The 17513-nt window shown below is 48.7% G+C and overlaps 2 protein-coding genes, 2 non-coding genes and 1 pseudogene across 8 annotated transcripts; 2 read left to right on the forward strand and 3 right to left on the reverse strand.

The window, feature by feature from the left end:
* Positions 1–1359: 1359 nt before the first annotated feature.
* Positions 1360–1463, reverse strand: LOC138392799 (small nucleolar RNA U13). The gene has a single exon (XR_011235069.1). It is a non-coding gene; the product is annotated as a small nucleolar RNA U13 (small nucleolar RNA).
* A 367-nt stretch (positions 1464–1830) lies between these two features.
* Positions 1831–2328, forward strand: LOC138392526 (RNA-binding protein 3 pseudogene; annotated as a pseudogene).
* Positions 2329–3373: 1045 nt separating this feature from the next.
* On the reverse strand, positions 3374–3435 carry LOC138392743 (U7 small nuclear RNA). The gene has a single exon (XR_011235021.1). It is a non-coding gene; the product is annotated as a U7 small nuclear RNA (small nuclear RNA).
* A 3758-nt stretch (positions 3436–7193) lies between these two features.
* RANGRF (RAN guanine nucleotide release factor) lies at positions 7194–8621 on the forward strand. 3 transcript variants are annotated; one of them, XM_069483361.1, is made up of 4 exons: positions 7194–7389; positions 7479–7595; positions 7828–7984; positions 8345–8621. In XM_069483361.1, exons 1-4 carry the CDS (start codon positions 7313–7315, stop codon positions 8348–8350), a joined length of 357 nt encoding a protein of 118 aa, XP_069339462.1. In that variant the 5' UTR covers positions 7194–7312; the 3' UTR covers positions 8351–8621. The 3 variants fall into 3 exon arrangements, with proteins under 3 accessions (XP_069339462.1, XP_069339461.1, XP_069339460.1); XM_069483360.1 differs by lacking the exon at positions 8345–8621 and adding an exon at positions 8074–8163 and having other exon boundaries at positions 7310–7389; XM_069483359.1 differs by lacking the exon at positions 8345–8621 and having other exon boundaries at positions 7310–7389; positions 7828–8089.
* SLC25A35 (solute carrier family 25 member 35) lies at positions 8143–12621 on the reverse strand. Of its 3 annotated transcripts, XM_069483356.1 has the most exons (6): positions 11660–12621; positions 10409–10474; positions 9824–9976; positions 9360–9494; positions 8386–8516; positions 8143–8214 (listed from the first exon to the last, which is right to left on the reverse strand). In XM_069483356.1, exons 1-6 carry the CDS (start codon positions 12032–12034, stop codon positions 8151–8153), a joined length of 924 nt encoding a protein of 307 aa, XP_069339457.1. In that variant the 5' UTR covers positions 12035–12621; the 3' UTR covers positions 8143–8150. The 3 variants fall into 3 exon arrangements, with proteins under 3 accessions (XP_069339457.1, XP_069339458.1, XP_069339459.1); XM_069483357.1 differs by lacking the exons at positions 8143–8214; positions 8386–8516 and adding an exon at positions 8681–9196 and having other exon boundaries at positions 11660–12378; XM_069483358.1 differs by lacking the exons at positions 8143–8214; positions 8386–8516; positions 10409–10474 and adding an exon at positions 8681–9196 and having other exon boundaries at positions 11660–12378.
* Between the last annotated feature and the right edge of the window lie 4892 nt (positions 12622–17513).

The following is a 17513-nucleotide window of genomic DNA, read 5'->3' on the forward strand; positions in this document are numbered from 1 at the left end:
ACGCCTGTAATCCTAGCACTCTGGGAGGCCGAGGCGGGTGGATCGCTCAAGGTCAGGAGTTCGAGACCAGCCTGAGCAAGAGCGAGACCCCGTCTCTACTAAAAATAGAAAAAAATTATATGGACAACTAAAAATATATATATAGAAAAATTAGCCGGGCATAGTGGCGCATGCCTGTAGTCCCAGCTACTCGGGAGGCTGAGGCAGGAGGATCGCTTGAGCCCAGGAGTTTGAGGTTGCTGTGAGCTAGGCTGATGCCACGGCACTCACTCTAGCCTGGGCAACAAAGTGAGACTCTGTCTCAAAAAAAAAAAAAAAAAGCTGAATGTGGCAGCATGCTCCTGTAGTCTCAGCTACTTGGGAGGCTGAGGTGGGAGGATGGTTTGAGCCCAGGAGTTGGAGGCTGCAGTGAGCTTTGATCACTCCACTGCATTCCAGCCTGGGTGACAGAGCAAGACCGTCTCTAAAAACAAAACAAAACTAAGGGTTGCCAGAACCTAGTTGGGAGACTGTGCAACTCATTTGGAATGCGGTGGGGATGCGTGCTGTGAGCTGGCTCCAGACACAGAAGAAATGTTATAGAGCACTGGCACATGGTGCAGTCGCCCTGCCACACTGGCTAGTGACAAGCCTATAATGAAAAGGGATGAATGGTAGAAACAGAGAAACTGGACTTCGCTGTTGGGAAGTAGGGGACAGGGAGTAAAGTGTCCAGTCTTGTGACTTAGGGGCAAGAACAGAGGTCCTCTCCCCTCTTTACCCTCCAATTCCCTATTTCTGTCTTTGGTGTCTCTGTTCTTCTTGGCCAGGCCTCCGTCTTTGAACCTGCTCTTCATTCTTCCTCCACACCTTGTGGATAACCCATATTACTGTTTCCCTTGCTCAGTGCTTATCCTGGCTTCATCTTCCCTCTCCTACCTGCAGCAGTTTAGTGCAGACCCTCATCCCTCCATATGTACTGCAATACAATTCCGGCACCACCCACCCGGAGTTAGTGTCCGACCCCACAGGTTAAGGGCTCAGATTTCCACAAAACTGCCCTCACTTCAGACACCAGCCACAAATCTTAGAGCTCCCCAGGTCAGCCACTCTTTGGCTATCTGTTCAGGGGTTTCCACAATCCCCACAGGTTCAATAATTTACTGGAACAACTCACAGAACTTAGGGAAGTGCTATACTTACAATTATGGCCTTATTATAAAGTATATAAATAGGCAAGGTTGGAACATAGCTCAGAATCTGAGCTACCATGTTCTTTCTCCAGAGAGTCAGGGTGTGTCACCTTCTGGCACATCGTTGTGTTCACCAACCAGGAAGCTTCACTGAACTTCAGTGTCCAGAATTTCTATTTCTTTTTCACATCAGACTGGCAATGTGCCCATGTTGTAACAAGGTTTGAGAGAGGTGCTTCTTACACATGAGCTTAAAAACCCAATCGTCACACTTAGGATTCATAAAAGGATCTCTATTTTTTTTAGAGCAAGATCTTGCTCTGTCACCCAGGCTGAAGTGCAGTGGCATGATCATAGCTCACTGTATCCTTGAACTCCTGGCCTCAAGTGATCCTCCTGCCTCAGCCTCCTGAGTAGCTGGGACTATAGGTGCACACCACCACTCCTGGGTAATTTTTCTTATTTTTAATTTTTTGGTAGAGATGGGGGGGGGTCTCACTCTGTTGCCCAGGCTGGTCTTGAACTCTTGTCCTCATGTGATTCTCTGGCCTCAGCATCCCAAAGTGCTGGGATTATAGGCATGAGCCATTGCACCTGGCCCTTAACTAGTCTTTTTTAAAAAAATTATTATTATGCTCTTCTCCCTGCTCGCTGGTGCTCGCGGTTTGTCTGATCCTTTTGATTTTTAATTTCCAGGACTCGAATTTACTGCCATGTCCTCTGAAGAAGGGAAATTCTTTGTGGGAGGGCTCAACTTTAACACCGATGAGCAGGCACTGGACCTATTTCTGAGGTGGTCGTTGTGAAGGACCGGGATACTCAGTGATCCCGGGGTTTTGGCTTCATCACCTTCACCAACCCAGAGCATGCCTCAGATGCCATGAGAGCCATGAATGGAGAGTCTCTGGATGGTCGCCAGATCCGTGTGGACCATGCTGGCAAGTCTGCCCGGGGAACCAGAGGAGGTGGCTTTGGGGCCTATGGGCGTGGTCGCGGCTACTCTAGAGGTGGTGGGGACCAGGGCTATGGGAGTGGCAGATATGACAGTTGACCTGGAGGATATGGATATGGATGGCCCAGAGATTATGGTGGCAGAAGCCAGGGTGGTTATGACCACTACTCAGGAGGAAATTACAGAGACAATTATGACAACTGAGATGAGACATGCACACATAATATAGACACAGGGAATAATACTTCTGATCCAGGATCGTCCTTCCAGATGGCTGTATTTATAAAGATTTTTGGAGCTGCACTGAAACATCTGTTTTAATACACCAACTTCTATTTTTGAATTGCTCTCCCAAGGTAGCTTGTTAAGGACCTTTTAGAAAGCTCTGTATTTTTTTTTTTTTTTTTTTTTGAGACAGAGTCTCACTCTGTTGCCCAGGCTAGAGTGAGTGCCGTGGCATCAGCCTAGCTCACAGCAACCTCAAACTCCTGAGCTCAAGCGATCCTCCTGTCTCAGCCTCCCGAGTAGCTGGGACTACAGGCATGCGCCACCATGCCCGGCTAATTTTTTTTCTATATATATTTTTAGCTGTCCATATAATTTCTTTCTATTTTTAGTAGAGGTGGGGTCTCGCTCTTGCTGAGGCTGGTCTCGAACTCCTGAGCTCAAACGATCCGCCCACCTCGGCCGATCCGCCCACCTCGGCCTCCCAGAGTGCTAGGATTACAGGCGTGAGCCACCGCACCCGGCCAGCTCTGTATTTTTTAAGATATTTTTTCCCTCCCATTTAAAGGCAAATTCTGAGACATTTTTAAAGTCTGGGTATTTTTCCTTTTACCAGTTTTTTGTTTGAGCTCTCAGGATTATTGGTCCTGGCAAGCTTAGCCAGACTGGTTTTTCTTTCCTCTTAATGATTATCTAGGATATTTTATTTTTTTAGGGACATTTTAAAAACACATACACAATGTTTATCATGGTTAGGAAACCATTTCTAAATGTACCTGAGAGAAATCTGTATCATGAACATAATTGCTTAGGGTTTTTGGTTTCTTTTGTAACCGAAGTTAACCAACCTGATTATATAGAAGAGCTGCTTAAAAATGTTTGTAAATGTTATTTTTTAAAAAATACTGGAAGAAAAAAATATTCTGTTGTGTCTCACGTATTTAGGTTATCTTTCATGAAGCTAATTAAAAAGTTGAAACTTAAAAAAAATTATTATTATTTTTTTTTAACTTTTAAATTTTTTGGCGGTTTTCCAGTGAGGACTGGAAACCCTGCTAGACAAATTCTAAAAAAGCTGTAATATTTCTTAACTAGTCTTAATTGGTAAATAACTTCCTGTCTCTTAAGCAACATCCATTCAATAAATACTTATGGGCCAGGCCCTGTGCAACTCAGGGAAAGACAGACGTGGTCCCTGCCCTCCCAGTGTTCAGCACAGTACAACACAGTGAGATGCCTGCAAGAGTCACGGGAGCCACAGGAGCCCACAGGAGAGCAGTTAATCCAGTCCCGGACATCTGAGGACGAGCTAGCCAGGGAAGAGGGGAGAAACAAAGTTCTTCACAGAAGACACAGCATGTGCAAATGCCCAGAGGCTTGGAAGAGGTGGACTCAATCAAGGGAGTGAGGACAGTTCAGAGAGCCTAGCACACAGACTATGAGGGGAAAATGATGAGATATGGGGCTGGAAAGTTCCAGGGAGGGGACTGGGTGACAGTTATAGAATCAACCCAAACACAGGAACACACTGGTCTTCCTCAAACACAACCTTCATGATATCAGGCCCTTGTTTAGAAATCTACTCTGGCCACCACTGATTGCCACTGGGCATCTCTCCAAGGCAGCTTTCTCAGCTAGGGGCTAAGTGGGAGCACTGATGTCCATCCCATACCAGGGTGTGAGCTGCAGTTTGGCCCGAGCTCTGCCCAGTCACAAAGCTCTGCCCAGGCTCAGAAAGAAGCACTGTGTTTCACACATTTTTGGCTCCTCCCCTAGGGCCTACTACAGGGCTAGGGACACATAATACTTCATAGCTGGGTTTCTTAACCTCTAGTCAATGAACTTGGAGGGAAAAAAAATCACATTTTTATTTTCAATAGCCTCTTAACTGAAATTTAGTACTTCCTTTCACTGTGATTGTAGATAACAAACCACAGTAGTGTTAGCACTACCTATGACTCCATCACAATAACTATCATAGATATTCTCACCTTAGAGTTGTTGTGGATCTCTTGAACTATGTTTTATGTGCAACATTAGTTTGACATCACATTTATTATACCTGCTGCTAGATCTTGTTAATATAACAAAGGAGAGTTTTACCATATCAAACATCTGGGTTTTACATTTTGATATTTAAATATTTTGGCTTCCTTTGTATTCCTATGTTTTATGAATTTAAAAATATTATTCTGAGGAGGGGACTGTGGGCTTCACCAAACTGCCAAATGGGTCTATGGTAGAAAAAAAGGTTAAAAACCCATGCTTAATAGAAATATGTTGCCTTAACTCAAAGTCAAGGGGTGCTTGACTTTGGGTGTTGAGTTAACTCTCTGGTCTGAGTCCATCTCATGGTGCCCTCAAAGGGAGGGACTCTGGGACACTTGTCCCCAAAGCAAACAACTGCACGCAGGGCATTGGATAAAGGAATGTCCCAGAGAAACAGAATCAGTAAGTTGCAGGCCTCCTTCAGCCAATGGGCTGAGAGCCAGCCATACCCACACACCCTCCCAAGAAAGGAGGCTCCCAGCCAGCCATCTCGGTCTACTGAGCTTGTCCCATGATACTCATAATCCTAGCCACAGCCAGCTGGACCAGGGATCTCACTTGTGTCTGGCTGGTGGACTGAGAAGTGGCCAGGCAGGAGAGCCTGCCAAATAGGTACTTTCAGATTGAACGGCAACTAATTGACCCAATTAGATTCTGTCTCTTGGGAAGCTTGAATGTGAACACAAGGCATGGATGACAGGGGTCAGGGGTGTGGGGGTGCAGACAGTATTTGGGAGGGCCAGCAGAAATGACAGGCACAAAGAGGTGAAAGGAGAAAGGGATGTGGAGTCAAGAGCAAGGATTTGCTAAGTGAGGGTGGTCTTCCACCCCATCCTTCCAGAGGAGGTCTGGCCTCTACACTGTCACTTCTGCTTCCTACCACCGGGAAGAGCCCATTGAGCCTCTCCCCCAAGAGTTCACAGAACTGTGAAAGGCAGCAGTCCCCAGCTGCACAAGGCTCATAGCAGAACACGAGACATACCAGAGGCCCAAAATGAGGAAACTGAGAAGGAGGGCTTTCTCCTCCGTCTCCCTAACATTGTTTGACCTCCTTCTGGCCCATGAATAGGCCTCCACACCTTATTTCCAGCACCAGGACCCTGTAAATTTCTGTGTCCTTGAAGGTCCCTCTCTAAGGACTTTCTACCTGCTTGACTGCTTCCAAAGCAGCCAGAGCTGGTGTTGCCCCTGGCGGGGAAGGGGAACAGATGGCAGGCTGGCAGAAATGCAGAGGGAGGGACAGAGAGGCCTGTCACTCCTCAGGTGAGAGAGGGAGCATGGGGTAGACTCCTCTGGCCTGGCTCCTCTGGTTTCCCATGGCCTGGCTCCTTCTCTTCCTCTGGAGCCTAACACTCCCCTCCTCTCTAGAATTCCTCATGGAGCAACCCTAGTCCACTCTCTTTCCCAGAATTAGATTTGCAGATTCAGATTCAACTATATCCACATCTTATTTCATCCCAACGGCATCTTAGAGATAAGAAAATGAGGCTCAAAGAGAAGTCTGATGCTTGCAGTAAGAAATGAGGAGTCCATGCTCCTTCCTATGCTCTGCAAAAACCCTGCACACCTGGCCAGTCACAGCTCCCTGCCACCCATCCCCACTCTACACCACTACCTCCACTCCCACCTCCCCACACCCCCACCCCTGCCAAGCTGATATACTTGCATTCCCCAAAACATGCCCTCTCATCTCCAAGACTGCTCCTGATGTTCCACTGACTGGCTAGAATACCCCCAGGATGTCCTGATGAATTCTCACTTTAAAACTCAAAAGTGTGCTCCACTGTTTCTACAGTAGGTGAGGTGCAGGGTCTGTGTCCTAATTGTATCTCTAGCCCTTCACATAGGGCCTGGCAAGGTTAAGGGCCCAATAAAATGTGCCCCTGGGCCCCATTTCACTAAATTATTAGGGTCCAGAGGTATGGTCAGCACTTGGATGTGGTATGGCCTAAAATGAAAATCCTCTTGCCCAGTTCTTGGCTGGGAAGTAGGTGACCTCTAGAACCCTGAGGGCATAAGTGGTCTGCTGGGTTTCAGCCATCGGCACTAAAGAGTTAATTCAATCGCTCAAGAGTATATACTAGGCCTGTTGTGCTCTAAACACTCTGCCAGGTGCTGAGGATCAAAGATGAAAGGAGAAATTAACTGGAAGGATAAAGTTATGCTAAAACTTTAAGAACACTCTAAAAATCTAAAAGAAAAACAACAGAGGGTTTAATCCCTGCTTCAGTCCAGGTGCATGTGTGGGGAGGGGCAAGGAGCCGCGACCCCCCGCCCAGACCAGATGGAAGATTTAAGGGGGATTAGATCTCTAATCCCCAGGTTGGGTCTCGCTTTCAGGAAGGCGTGATGCCTGAATCCTAACCCGGACCCACACCTGGACCCATTGTTCCCCTAATTCCCAGCATCAGGGCCAGGAATTATCGGTGGGGTTGGCAGCCCATTCGCCGTCAAGCGGCCCCGACAACATCCTGAAACTATTCTCCCCAGACTCAGGGGACCTCGCCTACACAAGGGCCCCTACGACGAGCAACTGCCCCTCAGGAAAGTCTCAGGCGACCTTCTTAGAAGGTGCAACCCCTTTAAAGGGAGGAAGCTAGCGGGCGCGTGCTACTGACCACAAAGGGCGCCACAAATCTTGAACTGAGACCCGAGGCCCAGGATAGACCGGCTGTGCCACTGCCCGCGCTCCAAAGAGCTTGGCTTCTAGAAGAGCATCACTGGGCTCCGCACCCAAGGCGCAGGCGCCGATTGGCCGGCCCGATCACTGGGCGGGGCCAAGTCTTAAAGGGACCGGGAGCTAAGCAAGACCTGAGGCGCGGTGGCAGCTGCGAAACCCAGGGAGGGGATGTCACGTGACCTCATGTGGGTTTCTTTTAAACCTCTTTAATACCTATACTCTAGTCTCAGACTCATGGAGCCCACAAGAGACTATCCACTGTTCGGGGGCGCCTTTTCCGCCATCCTCCCCCCCGGGGCCATTGATGTAAGGTGAGAAGGCCTGGGCGCCGGTGGAGGCCGACTGGGTGGGTTGCGGGAAGAAGCTGAGGTCCACCAGGGTCTGACTCGACTCCCTCCAGCGACCTCCGACCGGTCCCGGACAATCAAGAAGTTTTCTGCCATCCAGTGACGGACCAGAGCCTGATCGTGGAACTTCTGGAACTGCAGGCCCACGTGGGGGGCGAAGCGGCTGCGCGGTGAGGGAAGGGGCCCACGGCTGGCCAATGGGAGGGCCGGAGCCGAAGAAGTGGGCGGGGCCTGCGGCCAACGGTTAATTGGGCAAGGAGAAACCCAAGGGCTACATACTTAGTATACCCCGCCCCCTCCGCCCCGGGAGTGAGGGACGAAGTGAGCGACGCCTAGGACTTAAGGATGCTCCTGGAGAGGCGGTGACAAATGCCCCTCTTTGACCCTGCTTTCCCACCCCAGGTACCACTTTGAGGACGTTGGCGGGGTGCAGGGGGCTCGGGCTGTGCAAGTGGAGTCTGTGCGGCCTCTCAGTTTGGAGAACCTGGCCCTGAGGAGCTGCTGTCAAGAAGCCTGGGTCCTCTCTGGCAAGCAGCAGGTAGCTAAGGAAAACCAGCAGGTGAGGGGCCAGGAGTGCGGGATGTCTTGGAAGGGTGAGGAGGGTGACCATAGGGATCCAGGTAAACATCCTCACTCTGGTCCCTTTAGGTATCAAAGGATGTGACACTGCATCAGGCGTTGCTGCGGCTGCCCCAGTACCAGACTGATCTCCTGCTCACCTTCAATCAGCCCCCGTAAGGAAGAAGGAAAGGGCGGGTGTCTCCTGACTGGGTCCCCAGGAGAATTGGGCTGGGAGGGGCACAGCAGGGGGATTGGCTGGTGGGGTCCTCCAAGGAAGCAGGAGTGGGCCAGAGGTTTAGGGTCACAGATACCTCAGGGCTGGATGATGTTCTCTCTCACTCTCTTCCCCCATCCCAAGCCCTGATAACAGGTCATCTCTTGGCCCTGAAAGTCTGTCACCTCCACCCTGGAGCCTGGGTGACTTTGAACAGCTGGTGGCCAGTCTGACCCTTCATGATCCCAACATCTTTGGTCCCCAGTAAAGGTGCTGAAACACTGCATGATGCTGCTGAGGACTTGGGGGCCCGGTTCTGTGAGGGGGAAAAAGAGGTTGAATATCTGGGTTTCCTCTTATTTCTTCCCTGTACATAAACGTAAGACACCTCTCTGCAGAAATAAACTTGCTTTATAACCAATATAATCTCTGTGCATTTGCATCTAACAAGACACATAGGTCCCCCAATTCCCTTTGGTCTTAGAGGCGGAGTAGTTTAAAGCTGTGCATGGGAGCAGGAGGGACCCAAGGCTGGCAATGAAGAGGGAAGAAATACACTTTGGAGTGACTGGGTCAGCCCTGAGAGAGGAGTGTGAAGTGTACAGGGGGATGGGTAGGGAAGGTTTAAAGCAACACGCATGGAAGGGAGGGAAACTATGCTTTGTAGTGATTGAACCCTGAGAACACAGATGAGGAGTGGGGTTGGCTGTCCCCTTTGGATGGATGAATGGTCACCTGGTCAGTAGTCAGTCACCAGGACATAGTAGTGGAGGCACAAGTGTCCAAGGAGTGCCCATTTGGTTGAGGGTGGGAGAGTGGCTGTTATTTCGTGTACATGTAGTATAGGGAGCGTAGCTGGTCCCAGAAAAAGAGGGAGAGGATGGTGTGGGGGCCAAGGCGGAAGTAGGAGGCACCTATACCCTTGTACATGCCCAAAATTCCCTCTGTCCGTGCTGTCTGCAGTAGGGCATCCAGAATCCCCCGGTACATGAGGCCCTGAGAAGACATCAGAAAGGGAGAGCACAGAGAAGGAGCTTGTCAGAGCCCACCAGGGGCCTCACCTCTGCGGGCTGCATTTTAGGCTGTCCTACCAGCACCCACAATCTGCCTCCCCACCCGCTGCATCCCTGCCTGCCTGCATCCCAGAGCACTTCCTTACCTTGCCTTGTGCATCTGTGGGCTGGTTGTAGAGCCTTGTGCTGGCCACGTCAAAGGGTGTCATGGCCAGGACCACTGCAATGCCACTCACCATGGCAGCTGCCAGAGCCACCTTCCAACTCTGGGGAGGAAAGACCTAAGTCGGGAGAGAAGAGCTTTGTTAATCAGCTAATCATTCAACCCCTAGGCAGAGGACAGGCCCTGCCTTGGGGATACAGAGAACTGGTAATGCAAGGAGCTGACATTCCATGATTCTAACACAGTGAAGGAGGAAGGCCAGGGTGCCCCTTCTAGGAGGAAGTGACAGGAGAACTGTAGGAACTGTCTAAAGAGTCAGTGACTCCCAAGCCCTCCTGCTGCTCCCTCATATTTGAATGTTGGCACCATCCCCGCCAGGGCTCACCTCAACTTGCCCTCCCCCTGCCCCCACTTCCCAGATGGCCCCACCACTTTCCTGGGCAGTACCTCCCACTGGCTCAAGAGGTCCTTCGTGGATGAGAAGGTGCACAGCTGGGTGGAGGAACCGGTGATGACTCGGGGCAGGCTGCCCAAGGCCCCACGCCACAACCCCACCAGCCCATGTTTCTGGCCAATCTGGGTTAGTGCCTGAAACATGCCCTGGTAGGGGGAAGACCATGGGGGTGGGCTTCAGTCACCCCAGCATCAGGGGCTGCCACCTCCTAACACTGCCAAGGATGGGTCCTTAACAGGTACCTGTTGTCCAGACAACCAGTTCAATGTGGGCTTAGAGACAGAATGTGGACCCTCGGTTGTCTACCACCCCATTGTCCCATCCCTCCCCACCCCAGAATAGGGGCAGGATGTATGGAAGTGAGGACATTTTAGCAGGTCAGGAGAAATGGGCAGAAGGTCAGAGGAACTGGGGTGGACGTTGGAAAGAGTATCTGGGTGGGCTTCAGGGGCAGATTGGGACCGAGCTGATGGGTCGGGCAGAGCAGTGGCTGGGGCTGGAGTTGTTGAGTGCAGGCAGAAAGCTGGGAAGAAATGGGAGAGGATGGTAGGGACTCCAGCGGGTTGGGGAACCCTCACCTGGTGCTTATACTGGTGTCCTACAGCAATTTCTGAGGCTGCCTGTGCCTGTAGGTGTGTCTTCACCTGGGAACAAGAGAGTATCACAACCTATGCCCCAGTGGCCTTGCTCCTGCCTCAGAGACCCAAATGCCTGACCCCCTCACACTTCCTCTAGGCTGTTCAGCAATGAATATCCTTTTAATCTGATAATTACTGTTGTTCCTACTTAACAAATTGATCATGAGACTCTGTGTCCCTTGGCTCTAGTCCCAGGGAGATGGATTTCCTAGCACTTCAAGATACCCAACCCCCTCCACATCCTCCTTCCCTTGGAGCTAGGAGTGGGGGATGGAGAGATTGGAGAAAGGCAATATTTCTTAAGACTGTTCATGTTAGGCAAGACCTGCATGTCCAGCCTCTCATGCCAGCTCCCATTCCCAGACCAGCTGCCACCTCGACCATGCTGTCCTGGGCAAAACTTGCCTTCTGGCCCCCAGTCTCCATAGGGGCACATGGCTATCTAACTTTGGAGAGAACACTGTCCCTGAATCTCACACCCTGGGAGTGAGACTAGACTGCTTCTTCTACAGAACATATTGCCTCCCAGTCTCTTTTGCTCTTAGAGCACTAGGCAGGGCCTAGTCCTAGCAATAAGCATCAGGTCACTTTCCCTCTCTGGGCCTCAGGCTGTCAACTCTTCACCTATACCAGATAACTCAAAGTGGTAGATGGTGACATTGTAATTCTGTGATGCCCAGGAACTTCCTGATCCCTACACTGACTGATGACACTCAAATTCCACATTCTACACAAAGCCAACCTCAATATCAGATAATAATAATAGCATAATAAAAGCAATACTATCAAATGCTTACTGTGTAGAGGATTTGTACTAGGGCTTTACATGTGTTATCTCATTCGTCTCCCTCAGTCCTCCCAATAATCACACAAAAAAGGCACGACAATTATTCCCATTTTACAGATGTGGCAACTGAAGCTCAACAACCAGTAATTTTCAATGCCAGGATTTAAGTTCTAGAGAGACTAATTCCAAAGCCCATAATCTTAATCAATAACATTCAATTGTGTTCATTGGATGGGTGTGTATAGGGCAGATCGGGAGACCCAAAGCCTGTCAGTGCTTTCCTGATGCCCTTCCCTACTTGCAGAGGGAAAGCACCCTGCCACCTATGCTCTTGTGGAGATCTAGGCTCCTACCCTACACCAAGGATCTACCCTGAATGCCCCAGGCAAGACCCCTCTTCTTACCATGTAGATGGGGCTCCCCAAGTAGGCTCCCATGGCCCCAGCCACGGCCCCAGCTGCTGCACTGCGAGAATGACTGAGGTTGCCTTCGGCCGTGTGCAGGTAGCCTCCAGACTCGACCAGCCCATAGGTGCCCAGTCGGATGCCATTCATCAGGAACTGATATAAGAGGGCAGGGCCCAGGCCTTTCTGCAGGGCAGCCAGGCCGTCCACCTTGCCGATGGTGACGAAGGCATGGAAGACATTTCGGTAGTGCCTCTGGTATGTGCCAGGGGCCTTCAGTTCTCCCTGCAGCTGCATCCTGGTCTTCACCACCTCCAGGGGATTGGTGAACACACAGGCCCCGCAGGCTGCCAGACCACTCATCAAGAAGTCCATGGTGGAATAGCAGCAGCAGGAACTGGCCCAAGAGTAAGAAAGTCAAAATGAGTCTCAGAAAGGGGGGTCGGAAGTCAGGGGAGGACCTCAGTTTCAGCAGTACAATCTTCAGAAGGTTAGAATTTAGAAGTTTGGAGTCAAGGGTGTCAGGGTAAAACGTCAAGAGATCAAGGGTTAGCTGGATTTGGGAGGCAGGAGCTGGTAAAGAGGGAAGAATGGGGAGTTTAGGAGACTGTGGTGAGAAGGTTATGGCAGGGCACTGTTGGTCAAGGGATTTGAGGTCAAGAAGGGGGAAAAGTCAGGAGGTGGCAGGTGGGATGCTTGGGCTACCGGGACCCGGGGCGTAGAGGAGGGAAAAGCAGAGTTGGGAGATGGAAGCTGGGGAGGCAGGAAAAAGAAAAGCAGCAGGTTAAGGAGAAAAAGGATCCGGGAGAAGATCCGGTGGCGTCCCCAGGGCAACAACGAGATCTGGATCCAGGAAGGAAGTCTGGTCTCGGGCCAGGTATGCGTGTCCTCAGGTAGCTACCGGAGCCCTCGACAGCTTCACCCGCGGTAACCTGCGCAGACCGGGCCGCCACACTCCAGCCTACCTAGCGCTGCGCCAATGGGGAGCCTCCGAGAGTCACAGCCGAGAGCCTCAGCCAATCAGCGCCGAGCCGGCTGCACAGCCAATAGGAGGCGCCCTCGGCGACCCGGCCCCCGGGAATGTGGGGAGAGGCGGTTGGAATTAACTCTCCGCGCCCCGGCACCTGGGGAGCAGAAGAGGTTGGACCCTCGGTTCATGGACGGACAGAGGCCGAGCGCAGAAGCAGCAGTCTCCTATTGGGCTGGGACGGAGGGTTCCCCTCCTTCACTTTCTAGCCCGGGTCGTAACCGGGTGGGGTCGCCCAACTGCAGGTCCACGCCCTGCTGGGTGCAGGTGCTGGGAGATCCCGGAAGCTGTGCCCGGCCAGCGCGGGGAGATGGGACACACCTGCTGGACGGTACCTACCGCCTGAGGCTGAGTGAAGTGATTCTAGCGCCAGGGTGTGTCTGGCTGCGGGCGCCAGGGAGGAAGGCCTGAAGGATGGAGGAGCTCTTTTGATCTTCAAGGCAACCCGGAGGAGAAGGCAGGGCAGGCCTAGGCAGCGATTTTGATCCCCTCTAAGGCGTGGCTTAGGTTACAGAGAGCCAGCAGGTGGTGGGAGATCCTGCTCCTGAGATTCTAGACTCCTGTCCTTGATCTTGAGGCTGGTAATGGTTAATCACGCAAGAACTTCGGAGGAAAGAGACTGGGGAAGCGAGGTGGGAAGGTGTTGAGAGAGAAGGCTTAAAGAAAGAAGGCAAGGGGCTAGGGAATGTTACCTGGGGCGGGAGGGAGAGGCACAGGGTTCACCTGTGTGAGAGGCAGCCACCAGACTTAGAGCATCATTTGAGTTCCAGTTTGGATCTTCCTGCTTACCAGCTGGGTGGCCTTTGGGAAGTTACTTCGCATCTCAGAGCCCCCTTGCAAAATGAGAGTGACATCTATTGCACATACTTGAGAGAAAGTGTTGGACTTGTACTCAACAATTAGATTTCCTGCAAAGTCAAGAGCTGTCAGACCTCTGTGCCTTGTATATCTTGTTCCTGCTGCCTGGAATGCCCTCCCCAGCCCCTTTTTGTGGTGATCTCCAAGTCTTGAAGCTTTTCCAAATTCTCCACATTGTCCCATCCTGCTTTGTTCCTCAAGCATTTACCCACTTTTCTTATTTTTATTGCAATTGTTTACTTTCTGACTTCTTCACCAGCTGGGGAGTTCCTGGAAGGCTTGGAGGTCAGGTCTGAGTAATCTCCATCTCACCAGTGTATCCTGCTAAGTCTTTGAGCCAAAGGATGAGCCTAGGCTCAAGCATCCTCCTCCCACCTCAGCTTCCTGAGCAGCTAGGACTACAGGCACACTTGTGGAGACGGGATCTCGAAGTGTTGCCCAGGCTTGTCTCAAACTCCTGGCCTCAAACCATCTTCCTGCCATGGCCTCCCAAAGTATCAAGATTACAGGCATGAGCCACAGTGCCCAGCCCAGAATTGTTAACTCATACCCCTGTAGGAAACAAACTTACCAACTAGAGTACAGTGCTTATGTGTAATGTGTAATGTGTAATTCTATTTACCTTTGGTGTTACAGACTCCACTCATTTCCAAAATTACTTAGGTCAGCACCTTTCCCCTGTCAATGAAAAAGAAGCCAAACTCTGTAAAATAGTTTAACGAGGTTTATTCTGAGCCAAATTTGAGGACCATGGCCCAGAGCCACACCCAGGAAACCTTGAGCAAGTGGACTCACTGTGGCTAGGTTACAGTTTGGTTTTATACATTTCAGGGAGACAGGGATTACAGGTAAAGTCATAAATCAATACATGGAAGGCATATGTTGGGTTGGTCTGAAAAGATGGACCATCGCACATGTGGGGGCTTACAGGTTATAGGTGGGTTTAAAGATTCTTTGACTTATAATTGTTTTTTATTTTATTTTTGTTTTTCTTGTTTCTGTTATGTAGAGACGAAGTCTCACTGTGTTCATTCATGATGGCTGGTGTCGAACCCCTGAGCTCCAGCTATCCTCCCACTTGGGCCTCCCAGAGAGCTAGGATTATAGGCATGAGCCACCTCACCTGGCCTTAGACTTGTAATTGGTTAAAAAAAAAAATGAAGCTCTGTCTAAAGGCTTGGAATGTTTTAAGATAAGATAAGGAAGTCTGTTCATCAGAGACAAGCCACTGGACATAGATTTGTTGTGTAAATTGAAGACCTGCAGGTTTGTCTTGAATAGTCTTAGGCCGTCAAAGGATGTCTACAAGAAGGGGGACATGATGAGGCATGTCTGACCTCCATCCTCGTGGCCCAAAATTCAGTTTTAGGGTATTCTCTTGGCCAAGTGGGGGTCCATTCAGTCAGCCGGTGGGGGAAGCTTTAAAATTTTATTTTAGTTCACGCCCCCTAACTCCCTTCAGAAAAGTTATTTCATACATTTTTAACATCATTAGATTCTTTTGTCACAATCTGCATTCCATGCTGGGATCCCCTGATCTGTTAAATTCTGTTTTAAAATTTGCATATATTAAGTTGCACTCTTTGTACTGTAAAGTTTTATGGATTTTGACAAATGCATAAAATATTCATTATGCATTACATTATTATAGAATACTATATAACTATAGGGGATTTTTTTTGTTGGTAGGTTTTTTTTTTTTTTTTTTGAGACAGTGTCTTGTTCTTGCCCAAGCTAGAGTGCAGTGGCGTCATCATAGCTCAGTGCAACCTCAAACTCCTGGGCTCAAGCCATCCTCCTGCCTCAGCTTCCCAAGTATCTGGGACTACAGGCATGCGCCACCATGCCTAGCTAATTTTTCTATTTGTTGTAGATATGGGGTCTCACTATGTTGCTCAGGTTGGTCTTGAACCCCTGTTCTCAAGTGATCCTCCAGCCTTGGCCTCCCAAAATGCTAGGATTACAGGTGTGAGCCAACACACCTAGCCTATAACTATTGTATTATACAGAGTAGTCTAAAAAATTCCCTGTATTTCACCCATTCAACCACTCCCCAACCACTGATCTTTTTATTGTCTCTATATATTTGCCTTTTCCAGAATGCCATATAGTTGGAATTATACATTATGTAGACTTTTCAGATTGGGTTGTTTGACTTAGAAATATGTATTTAGTTTTTATCCATGTCTCTGCATGACTTCATAGCTCATTTCTTTCTTTCTTTCTTTTTCTTTCTTTTTTTTTTTTTTTTGAGACAGAGTCTCACTCTGTTGCCCAGGCTAGAGTGCCGTGGCGTCAGCCTAGCTCACAGCAACCTCAAACTCCTGGGCTCAAGCAATCCTTCTGCCTCAGCCTCCCAAGTAGCTGGGACTACAGGCATGTGCCACCATGCCCGGCTAATTTATATATATATATATATATATATATAGCTATCCAAATCATTTCCTTCTATTTTTAGTAGAGATGGGGTTCTCGCTCTTGCTCAGGCTGGTCTCGAACTCCTGACCTCAAGCGATCGTCCTGCCTCGGCCTCCCAGCGTGCTAGGATTACAGGCGTGAGCCACCATGCCTGGCCCATAGCTCATTTCTTTTTATCCCTGAATAATATTTGATTGTGCCACAGTCTGTTTATTCATTCATGTATTGAAACATATTTTGGTTGCTTCTAGTTTTCGGTGATTATGAATAAAGCTGCTATAAACATTTGTATACAGGTTTTGGTATAGACATTAGTTTTCAAATCTGTTGGGTAAATACCTAGACGTATGATTGCTGGATTGTATGGTATGACCATGTTTAGCTTTGTAAGAAACTGCCACTCCATCTCCCAAAGTGGCTGTCAAATTTTTCATTCATTTCTCATTCAGAAATGAATGAGAGTTTTTGTTGCTCCACATTCTCATCAGCATTTGATTTCAGGGTTTTTTTGGGTTTTTTGGATTTGACTATTGTCAGTTTTTGTTTTTGTTTTTGTTTTGCCATTCAAATAGGTGTGGAGTGCTATCTTATTATTATTTTAATTTGCAATTTCCTAATGATAAATGATATTGAGCATCTTTTCATAAATTTATTTGCCATCTTTATATCTTCTTTGGTGATATGTTTTGTTCAGATCTATAGCCACTTGAGTTCTTTGTTTTCTTATTGTTGAGTTTTAAGAGTTCTTTGTATATTTTAGACACAAGTTCTTTATCAGATATATGTTTTGCAAGTATTTTCTTCTGTGGCTTTTCTTGTCTTCTCTCTCTCTCTCTTTATTTGCAGAGCAGAAGATTTAAATTATAAAGTCTGGCCAGGCTCAGTGGCTCACACCTGTAATCCCAGCACTTTAGGAGGCTGAGGTAGAAGGATTGCTTGAGCCCAGGGGTTTAAGACCAGCCTGGGCAACATAGTGAGACCCCTGTCTCTACATGCTGAAAAGATATATAAAAAAATAAATAAATTATAAAATCCAATTTATCAATTTTTTTCCATGGATTATGTTTTTGATGTTATATCTAAAAACTTATCATCAAACCCAAGGTCACCTAGATTTTATCTTATGTTTTCTTCTATAAGTCTTATAGTTTTATATTTTACATTTAGGTCTGTGATTCATTTTAAGTTTTGTGAATGATATAAGACGTGCATCTAGTTCGTTTGTTCTTTCATCATTGTCATCATCTTCTTCTTCTTTTCTTCTTCTTCCTCTCCTCTTCCTCCCCGCCTCTTTTTTTGGCATATAGATGCCCAATTTTACCAGCATAATTTGTTGAAAAGACTATCCTTTTTCCACTGAATTGCCTTAGTTCTTTTTGTCAAAAAAATCAGCTGATGGCCAGGTGTGCTGGGTTATGCCTGTAATCACAGTACTTTGGGAGGCCCAGGCAGGAGGATTGCTTGAGGCCAGGAGTTCAAGACCAGACTGAGCAGCATAGTGAGACCCCATCTCTACAAAAAATAAAAAAATTAGCTGGTTATGGTGGTGCA

The sequence above is a fragment of the Eulemur rufifrons genome, chromosome 9 (assembly GCF_041146395.1).
Source record: "Eulemur rufifrons isolate Redbay chromosome 9, OSU_ERuf_1, whole genome shotgun sequence".
In the NCBI taxonomy this organism is placed as follows: domain Eukaryota; kingdom Metazoa; phylum Chordata; class Mammalia; order Primates; family Lemuridae; genus Eulemur; species Eulemur rufifrons.

Coding starts and splice junctions, on each gene's coding strand:
- RANGRF (XM_069483359.1), top strand. CDS start 7,313: ATGGAGCCCACAAGAGACTATCCACTGTTCGGGGGCGCCTTTTCCGCC. Junction 7,390..7,478: donor CCCGGGGCCATTGATGTAAG/GTGAGAAGGCCT, acceptor GACTCCCTCCAG/CGACCTCCGACCGGTCCCGG. Junction 7,596..7,827: donor GGGGGCGAAGCGGCTGCGCG/GTGAGGGAAGGG, acceptor TTCCCACCCCAG/GTACCACTTTGAGGACGTTG.
- SLC25A35 (XM_069483356.1), bottom strand. CDS start 12,034: ATGGACTTCTTGATGAGTGGTCTGGCAGCCTGCGGGGCCTGTGTGTTC. Junction 9,495..9,823: donor ACCTCTTGAGCCAGTGGGAG/GTACTGCCCAGG, acceptor CTCCCGACTTAG/GTCTTTCCTCCCCAGAGTTG. Junction 8,215..8,385: donor ACCCAGGCTCCAGGGTGGAG/GTGACAGACTTT, acceptor TGCCCCTCCCAG/CCCAATTCTCCTGGGGACCC.